Here is an 8832-nt window from a genome sequence, read left to right as displayed (position 1 = left end):
GGGAAGATCCCTTGGAGGAGGGCATGGCAACCCACTCCAGTATTCTTTCCTGGAGTATCCCAGGAGGATTCTGGAGCCTGGCGGGGCTACAATCCATAGGGTCACAAAGGGTCAGACACAACGAAAGCGACTGAGCATGCACGTATGCAAACAGACAAAGTAGGTTATTAGATAGCTAATCCTGCTAGGGGATTGTAAGTAGAAAGATATGGGAGATCCCTGTAAATTAATGATTGCTCAAGAAAGCAGATTTGCTTAACCACAAAACTAACCAGGCTTGCTTAGCAACATAACCGTGTATCAGAAGCTCGGGACATGACCCAAAACAATAAAACAATGGTGACATGAGCCCCATCTCCTGCCCAGAACGTTCAGTAAGTTAGTGATTCCTGGGACAAGCTCACTGCACACAAGAATAATAATTTGCAGCCCTAGTTGGACCACATGGGGACAAGAAAGCTCCCCTGCCCACCCAGAAGCAGCTGATGATAGAAGCATGACGTCTACTCAAGAAAGACAAAGGAGGTCTTCTCCCCCTCCGCACTTTTCCTTTGATTATAAAACTGTAGCCCAGTTAAATTCTCAGGGTATGGCATTTCTCACCCACCTGCTTGTAAAGCCTTGCTAGTGTCTTGTTCTAATCAATCATTTCTTACCTATCACGTCGCCACTCACTGAATTCTCTTCTTTGCTGAGACATAAAGGACCATGGTACCGGGGCCCTTCAGAGCCCCCAAGATGACACCCAATTGGTTTCAAATGCTGATGCCAAGCCCCAGGACCACACTGGGAGTAGCAAGGGTCTAAAAAAAGGTGGGGCGGAGGGGAGTTGACAAACTACCTTCTGCTTGTTTTCTAGATGCGCAGCTACATCCACTCCTCAACCTACTGCTGCCTACCCCTGTGGGCGTAAAGTAACCAGAGAGGCTGGGGGGTAGGGAGGCAACTGCTCACTCTGGTTTTTTACATAAAGTAAAGCCAGCCCCTGGTCTAAAGGAAACTCCCTCAGCCAGACCCCTGCCAGAACCCTACCTGAACCCTAATCACCACCGCCCCACACCTCTTCTGCAGATGGATGGCCTCCAGCTGTGATTCCAGAAAGTGCCAGCATTCCCCCCACCCCCCCCCAGCCAAACCAGCAGGGGCCTTCCCTTGTGGCTCAGCTGGTAAAGAATCTGCCTGCAATGAAGGAGACCTGGGTTGATCCCTGAGTTGGAAAGATCCCCTGGAGAAGGGAAAGGCTACCCACTCCAGTATTCTGGCCTGGAGAATTCCACGGACTGTATAGTACATGGGGGTTGCAAACAGTCGGACCCCAATGAGCGGCTTTCACTTTTGGAGCCAAATCAGCAGCTCCTTGGGCCTGGTTTCTCTGCCCTCTGCCCCACCCCCGCATCCCACCCCACTTCCCACAACCCTCAAGCTAGGTCAAATCTGCCCCCACCCCCACTTCTCCATTGTATTAGGACTCTGGCCACCCTCAGCAGCCTGAGGCAAGGGCCTGGGTCACGGTGGGGTTTGTTTTGTTTGGCAGGGCCCTGTGTGGCTTGCAGGACCTTAGTTCCCCAACCACATTCTCAGCAGTGAAAGTGCTGAGTCCCAACTGCTGGACTGCCAGGGAAGTCCCCGGTCGAGGTGTTGAGGGGATCTCTGAGGCCCTCAAACAAGACACAAGACACACTTGGGAAGGGGGCTGTCTGCTTCCTTTATCTTGGGGGGATCAGCGGCCCTCCAGGGCCCGGTCTCGGGCTATGACTGCCTCCTCGAACTTGATCATCAGCGTGGTGCCCTTGTGCCAGTGTGCTGTGACCTTGGCGGGGAAGCCGCTGTGCGTGAGCACCGCCTCCACGATGCCCGCGGTGAAGCTGGCACAGTTGAGCGTGCTGTTCTCCTTGGGCACGGAGATGTAGGTGTTGATGAGCGGCTCGCGCTCGATGATGTAGAAGGTGCGGGCATCGTCGTTGGCCTGCTCCAGCTTGTCGGCCTCCTTGCCAAAGAGCGCCTTCCACACGGCGCCCTTAACGAACAGCAGGGCACCCAGCACCTTGGTTTCACGCCGGGCACCCTTTTCGCGAGCCACCAGCGCATCCAGGACGCGGGCACCCACCTGGCGGCCCAGTGCCGCCAGGCGCGCCTGCAGCTCTGCCACGGAGAAGACGCGGCTCTGGCAGTGCTGAACCAGCTCAGAGAAGAGCAGGGCAAAGGCACTCAGGCTCACCTCGGTGCGCGGCCGGGCCAGCGCACGTTCCAGCAGTGCCGACTTCCCACGCGTGAAGCGCGCCTCCATGCCGCCTCCCTGCAGGGAGAAGAAACGTGGGTGTCAGAGGCGGGAAGGAGACCCCTCCCAACCACCTCCCGCGTGCATGCCATTGCTGATTTCCCACGTGGGAAGAGATGAGAAGAAAAGGAGAATCCACCTGCGTATAAAGCATACCTCCCTTATGAGGCTTATACCCTTGTCCAGGAGAGGGCTTGGGAGGGAGGCAAGTGGAGGGCTTCCCTGGTGGCTCAGATGGTAAAGACTCTGCCTGCAACGTGGGAGACCTGAGCTCGATCCCTGAGGAGGGAAGATCCCCTAGAGAAAGGAATGACAACCCACTCTAATATTCTTGCCTGGAGAATCCCATGGACAGAGGAGCCTGGCTGGCTACCATCCATGGGGTCGCAGAATCATGACACAACTGAGCAAGTAACACTTCTATTCTCTGATGGAGAGGGAAAGTGGGAGGAGAGATACCCAGGAGGCACTCGAAACCTCCCCAACCCATGAGTTCCAGGTGATCTTTGTGCATTAAAAGCATCGTCCTGAACCCTTCAAGCCGGTGCCAGTAACGAGAAGACACGTGTGTGGGGAGGGGGCAGGGCATCAGACCTAGGGCAAGGAGGGGACGAGGGTGAGGAGCCGTGAGAGGACACAGCAGTAATCCCTCCCCCACCTCAGGCTCTCCAGCAGCAACAGCGCTGATTTCCCAGGGTGAAGTCAGAAGAGAGAAGTAAGGGGGTGTGGTGAGACCCAGGGCCAGGAGGGTTTGGGGCCTTGGGGAACAAGCAAGGCACATGGAGCGAGCCAGGAGAGGATGCTGGCAACCCTTCTAAACCCGCACCCTCGGGCACACCGAATTTGTCAGGCACGAAGCATGCCTCTTGGAGTAGACCCGCGTTGGTAAAAAAAGGGGAGGGGTGGCCAGGGAAGGCGCTGAGAGCCCTCCACCCTCGTGCTTTCCAGAAAACTAGCTGCACTGTGGGAAACAAGACGGAGGGGGCGGACTATCGGACCCGGGATGTGAGTGGGGCCAGGAGGGGGCGCCGTGATCCTCCCACTCCAGAGCGAGAAGCCATCGGTGGCGGGAAAGACCCGGAAGTGGGGCTGTGGGGAGAAAATCCCTAGGGGATGCTGAGACAAACACACTGTGGATCTGCGATGAGAATGGCCGCGGATGGGCGATGTCAAGGGCTCGGAGACACACACACAAACCCACCGTCAGGAGGGGTGGCTGAGAGCCCCGACCCCCCACTACGCAGGGACGGGACCAGAGGCCGGACGGGTCTGGGGAGGCTGAGACAGGGCCCCAACTAGGGTCAGCGTGGAGGATGAAAAGCGCACCGGAGGGAATTTTAGGAGCTCCAGGACGTCCCTGCCCCGCTGCGCAGCCGCCTACATGGGGAGGGCCCAGCGCGCGAGATGGGACGGAGAGCGTAGAAACCCCTCCACCCGGCTGCCATGGGGTTGGTGAGCTAAGCCACGGAAAGACCGGGATCCCGTGACCTCGGCGCGGGTGTGGACCAGACAACGGTGCCGGGTAGGAGCCCACCCTCCTCGTGCTCCCCACCCCCGGCGGATGGGACGAGGTGGGGGATGACCGGGGATCGCGAACACCGAGACCCTGGCCCAGGACCCAAAGGCCCGCGGGGAGGGGGTCGGGAAATGGACGCGGCCCGGGCCGGGGAGGGGTCGCGGCGGGCGGGATCTCACCCGGACCTGCGGCCGCCGATTTGGCCGAGCTGCTTTACGGCGCCGTAAAGGGGGGGGGGGGGGGGCGTGCGCAGGCGCAGCGATGGGACGGGCGTGTGGGCAGGGCTCGCGAGGCGATGCCGGAGAGCGGCCGCAGTGGGGCGCACGTGTCCGTGGAACCCGACGTAAGGGCGCAGGTACCCGGGCAGGGGCCTCGCTGGCCTCGGTTGGCCCACAGTCAAGGGGACAGGGGCATGGGTCATCCCCTGCTCAGGAGTGCACGTCTGATGATAAACAAGGGGCTCTGTGTCAGGCACGTGTGCGTCTGCTCGTCTTGGGTCACACGTACGCTCACCTTCCGGACAAACATGTCCGTGTGCATGCCCGTGGGCACAAGTTATCTGAGGGAACTTGCGACCCTGAATACATGCTTTGTGGACAGATAACATGCCGGAGCACAGTACCGTACTCAGGGGCTTATATATCCGTGAGGCCAGGCACACTTAGGGAGACGTTAATGTCAATATCTTGATTCTCTGTGCACCGATGTCTAACAGAAGCACGGAGACTACGTTTGGACGAGAAAAGAAAGGAGTTTTATTTTTTGCCAGGCAAAGAGGGAACGCAGCTGCCTGGGGCCTCAAGACCATTCCCCAGCCCCCAACCCCAGCCCCCGCCCTGAGGAGTCAGGAGAAGTCTAACAGGTGGGGCTTCGAGTCCGGGGGTGCGGGTTGGTGGCAAGGATCAAAATGATGAAGGTCTTGCGTTTTTCTTCTTACATTATTTCAAAACAGTCAGAGCTAGTGTCAGGTGGCTCAGAAGGGAAAGAATCCGCCTGCAATGCGGGAGCCCTGGGTTCAATCCCTGGGTTGGGAAGATTCCCCGGGAGGAAGGGATGGCAACCCACTCCAGTATTCTTGCCTGGAGAATCCCCATGGACAGAGGAGCCTAGAGGGCTACAGTCCATGGAGTTGCAAAGAGTCGGACATGACTGAGCGACTAAATACACAGTGTCAGGCAACCCAATAATTGGGTCCATTGCTCTCCTGGTTATTTACTGGCGACCTGCTTTCTGAAATGCAGAATGCTGCAAGCAGTGATTTGCTACAAGGGAGTGTAAAACAACAGGAACAAGATGTAATTCACACAGAATTAGAGTGTTAGATGCTGGGTGTAATTCACAGATTCAGAGAGTGTTAGAGGTTAGCCTTGTGAAGGACAGAGTTACAGACACTACAGATTAGTAACATTTAAAATAAAGCTAGGATTAGTTAACTCTTCCAGGCCCGTTTATGCTACTTTTCTAGTCTGTTCATTTTTCCCTATATTTTCCTTGTTATCAGAAGAAAACCCTCATTTCTGTTTTGGTCCAAGAGCACACTTAGTGTTTGGTCCACAAACACTTAGTCACCCCTGGGTACAGGTTCATGGACACACAGTGATCCACTGGGTGCATTGGATCTCGCACTCCCTGCTGCCCCCAGGGCTCCTGGCATCAGGTCCACATGTTCCCCACATGACCTTTCCCATTCTCCATTCGGCACACTTACACACCCTCCCCGACCAGGTCCCAAAGCCCCCCAGCCGCACCAAACAGACGGGAAAGCCATGTGGTCTCCCTTTGGGGTTTATCATCGTGAATCATAAAATGTGAGCGCAGAAACAAATGGACACATGCGGGGACTGCTCTGAACCCTCGGCAGCGCAATCAGGCACACTCGTGTTGACACGCACTTGTTCACACCGGCATAGCGTGACAGGACACTCATCCACAATTACAGTGATACCTTCCCACGGCGTACCCACCATTCCACCCCCTCACACCTGCATCACACAACACCCAGCAGGACACATGCGTGTGTTTACGCTGACGGTGAAGTGGGCGCCTGCAACACATGTCACCGACACCCACACCTAGAGTGACACGCCTTTGTGGTCCCCACAGCCGCACACAGTGACACGAACTACACTCACGCCACGCCACAGCCCACACATGTATGTATGCCTATGCACAGTGACCCGGAAGCACACCACACTCACCACAACACCTTCCTGTGCGACACACTGAAATACCCACCCTCCTTGAAGAGCTTACCCTGACACACGCACGCACATGCACACATGCAGCTCCACAACACTCATTCGCAAGACATGCGATGTTCTACGTGTGGGAGGAAGGGCAGCTTCAGACCAGCGTGGGTCCCCATGTTCCTTCTTCAAGGAAGAAGTGCTGTCATTCCTCCACGGTGCAGCCAGGGCTGTGAGATTTTCTCACTCATTGAGGTGTGGGACCTGCAGAGAAGGGGCTGTGGTGAAGGATGGAGACCCGAGATCATACAGATCCCATTCTTGGAAGAGAGCCTGGAGCCAAATTCGGGGCCGCCCTCATTTGCTGCCCCTGGCCCCAGCTTACTTGGTTTTGACGTCTTCAGTATACTGAGGATTTCCTGTAGTGTTTTCTTGACTTCATCGATGTTTGGGACTGGAGTGGTGGGGAGACAGGAAAAAGCTGAGATGGGACACTCTTAGCTTTATTGGAAGCCTGTTCCCTGCCCGACCCCCAACCTGCAAAAGATGTCACACAATCCCAATGTACTTGGAGTTCCCAGCAGCATATATATACTCCCTGAGTGACTCGGGGTATGTTTGTCGGGGGTGACATCCGTCACCCTTCCAAACCTTGTGCTCGGGGAGGGCAGGACCCCTGCTGTCCCCTCCCCAGATTCCCCAGCACCCAACCCAGTACTGGGCACGGAGGCATATTCTCCCCGGGGAGGTCTGCCAGGGCACCTGTGGCCAGCTGCCTCCGTTTCGGGTTCCCTTCCTGGACGTTCCTCATGACTGTGTCGATGCTCTGCTTGGCTGCCGTGACACGCTGTTCCACGTTGCCCCACTGAGTCTTCTGCTCTTCCTGGTACTCTTGCACCGAAGTGGAGACTAAGGGTGTGGACTGGAGTTGTCAGAGTCACCTTCACTCCCCCTACTCCCCCAACCCCGACCCAGCTCTTCCCCTCACCGTTCCAGAGCTCCTCTTTCAAGACCACCAGCTCCCTGGACATCTCGGAATCTGTTCAGGATGTGTGGGGCAGGGGGCAAGAAAACCTTAGAAAAACTTTGGAATCACCCGAGTTCTGCAGTCAGGAGCAGCACTGGGCCTCCCCAGCTTCTGGGGACCCCTCCCCACTGCCCCCAGCCCCTTCCTCCGCCAGCAGAAAGAAACACCCCACTCACTCTTCACCAGAACCACAGCTAAGAGGACCATGCAGGACAGAGTCAAGAAGGTGTTCAGACTCATCATGGCTTTAGGCAACCAGTGGTGTCCCTGGGCAGTGTCTGAGGGTGGCCTGGACTCGGCTGGCACTGGGATAGAGGTAGGACAGCTCATCCCCAGGGCCCAACACCGCTGCTCAGCCCATCGGCACTGACTCTAACACCACTGACAGCTCTTCACCTGTACCTACTGTTCTCAGTACCATCAGCAGCTGTGGCCATCACACACTGCCCCTAGCATGCACCCCAGCCAGCACCACCAGCAGTGGCCCCTAGCACTGTCCCCATGATGCCCTCGTATGACCCCATCACCAGCATCAGTACTTGTCCTTGCCAGCACTGTCCCTATCAACAGGTCATCAGGACCTCATCAACACTTTCATCAGCTCTGTCTAGATGATCCCGTCCCAATCCACCAGCACCACCGACACCCAGAGCTTCACCAACACCTCCACCAGCACAATCACATTGTCCTCTTCATCATCGCCTACCCAGCTACCCCCCGCCACTGTCACACAAAGCCTCGACACCACCACTCCCCCACACCATTGACCCTGAGCTTCACACACTGCCCTTTGTCCCTGCAGGGCCCTCCCACAGACCTCTCCCAGGGCCATGTGATAGGGGCTGGGGGGCAGAGGGCGGCTGCTTACCCTTGTTCTTGGGTGGTGAATGACTGCCCTTTGGCTGGTTCTGGTTTTTGAAGGTAAAGGTGATGTTCTCATAGTTAGGGTCATCTGCAGCTGTGGGCAAGTCATTGAGAGGCTTGAGGAAACCTGCCCGGAGCTCTGGGGCAGGGGTGAGTATGGGAGAGGAAGCTCAGACATCTTGGTTTACTGAATCCTCCACACAACAGATTTCTTGGGGGCAAAGATAAGGAGTAGGGAACTCTGATCTTCATCTTAATGCATGTGAGCCTTTGGGTGACACACACACATTTTGGGGAGTGGGGGAGGAGCCCTCCAACCTTCACTTTCAGCTCCTCGCTCCTCCCATCCCAACCTCTCCCCACCTCGCCCGAGATGCCTAACCTTTATTGCCTGCGGATCCCCGTCTCTTGTCTTTGAAGGCTACCGCCTGCATCTTGACCTTCTGGTTTATGTTGATTTCCTCAGTCTCTATGGCCCCCGGCAGCAAATCTGTCTTCACACAGCCCCACCCACAGGAAAGTGTCTGGGGAGATGAGGAAATCTCTGGGTTGAGGTGGAGAAGAGGAAGCAGAATGTAGGCTTCCTGCTTTCAGGGATCCAGGAACCCCCCACCCTTGGGGGCATCCTCACCCAAACCCTGGCTCAATGGGAGTCTTAGGCATCCACCTGCCAACGCAGGAGACACAGGTTGGAACCCTGATCCGGGAAGATCCGGCAGTTAAGCCCCTGCACCACAACCATTGAGCCTGTGCTCTAGAGCCCAGGAGCCACAAGTATTGGGGCCCACAAGAGAAGCCACCGCTGTGAGAAGCCCTCCCTCCGCAACTGGAGAGTAGCCCCCACTCGGAGTCTTAGGAGACCAGAGGTCTCAGGAGGGACAAGAAGAGATTCACACAGACCCAGAAACAGCACAAGATGGTCAGCAATTTGTGGAAGAGGTGTTAACTAACGCCCTGTTGG

General features: G+C 56.6%; 2 protein-coding genes across 10 annotated transcripts; both read right to left on the bottom strand.

Annotated features, from left to right (window-relative positions):
- Positions 1-1686: 1686 nt before the first annotated feature.
- Positions 1687-4024, bottom strand: TRAPPC5 (trafficking protein particle complex subunit 5). Of its 6 annotated transcripts, none has more exons than XM_069589325.1 (3): positions 3974-4020; positions 2435-2575; positions 1687-2296 (listed from the first exon to the last, which is right to left on the bottom strand). In XM_069589325.1, exon 3 carries the CDS (start codon positions 2285-2287, stop codon positions 1721-1723), a length of 567 nt encoding a protein of 188 aa, XP_069445426.1. In that variant the 5' UTR covers positions 2288-2296; positions 2435-2575; positions 3974-4020; the 3' UTR covers positions 1687-1720. The 6 variants fall into 6 exon arrangements, with proteins under 6 accessions (XP_069445426.1, XP_069445432.1, XP_069445429.1 ...); XM_069589331.1 differs by having other exon boundaries at positions 3980-4017; XM_069589328.1 differs by having other exon boundaries at positions 3605-4014.
- Positions 4025-4525: 501 nt separating this feature from the next.
- On the bottom strand, positions 4526-8421 carry MCEMP1 (mast cell expressed membrane protein 1). 4 transcript variants are annotated; one of them, XM_069589317.1, is made up of 7 exons: positions 8254-8421; positions 7876-7965; positions 7184-7312; positions 6969-7019; positions 6743-6889; positions 6366-6517; positions 4526-6244 (listed from the first exon to the last, which is right to left on the bottom strand). In XM_069589317.1, exons 1-6 carry the CDS (start codon positions 8303-8305, stop codon positions 6381-6383), a joined length of 606 nt encoding a protein of 201 aa, XP_069445418.1. In that variant the 5' UTR covers positions 8306-8421; the 3' UTR covers positions 4526-6244; positions 6366-6380. The 4 variants fall into 4 exon arrangements, with proteins under 4 accessions (XP_069445418.1, XP_069445419.1, XP_069445420.1 ...); XM_069589318.1 differs by having other exon boundaries at positions 6366-6434; XM_069589319.1 differs by lacking the exon at positions 7184-7312.
- Between the last annotated feature and the right edge of the window lie 411 nt (positions 8422-8832).

Source organism: Ovis canadensis, chromosome 5 (assembly GCF_042477335.2).
Source record: "Ovis canadensis isolate MfBH-ARS-UI-01 breed Bighorn chromosome 5, ARS-UI_OviCan_v2, whole genome shotgun sequence".
Classification (NCBI taxonomy): Eukaryota; Metazoa; Chordata; class Mammalia; order Artiodactyla; family Bovidae; genus Ovis; species Ovis canadensis.
Note: the sequence above shows the minus strand (reverse complement) of the source record. Positions and strands in the feature narration are given on the sequence as shown.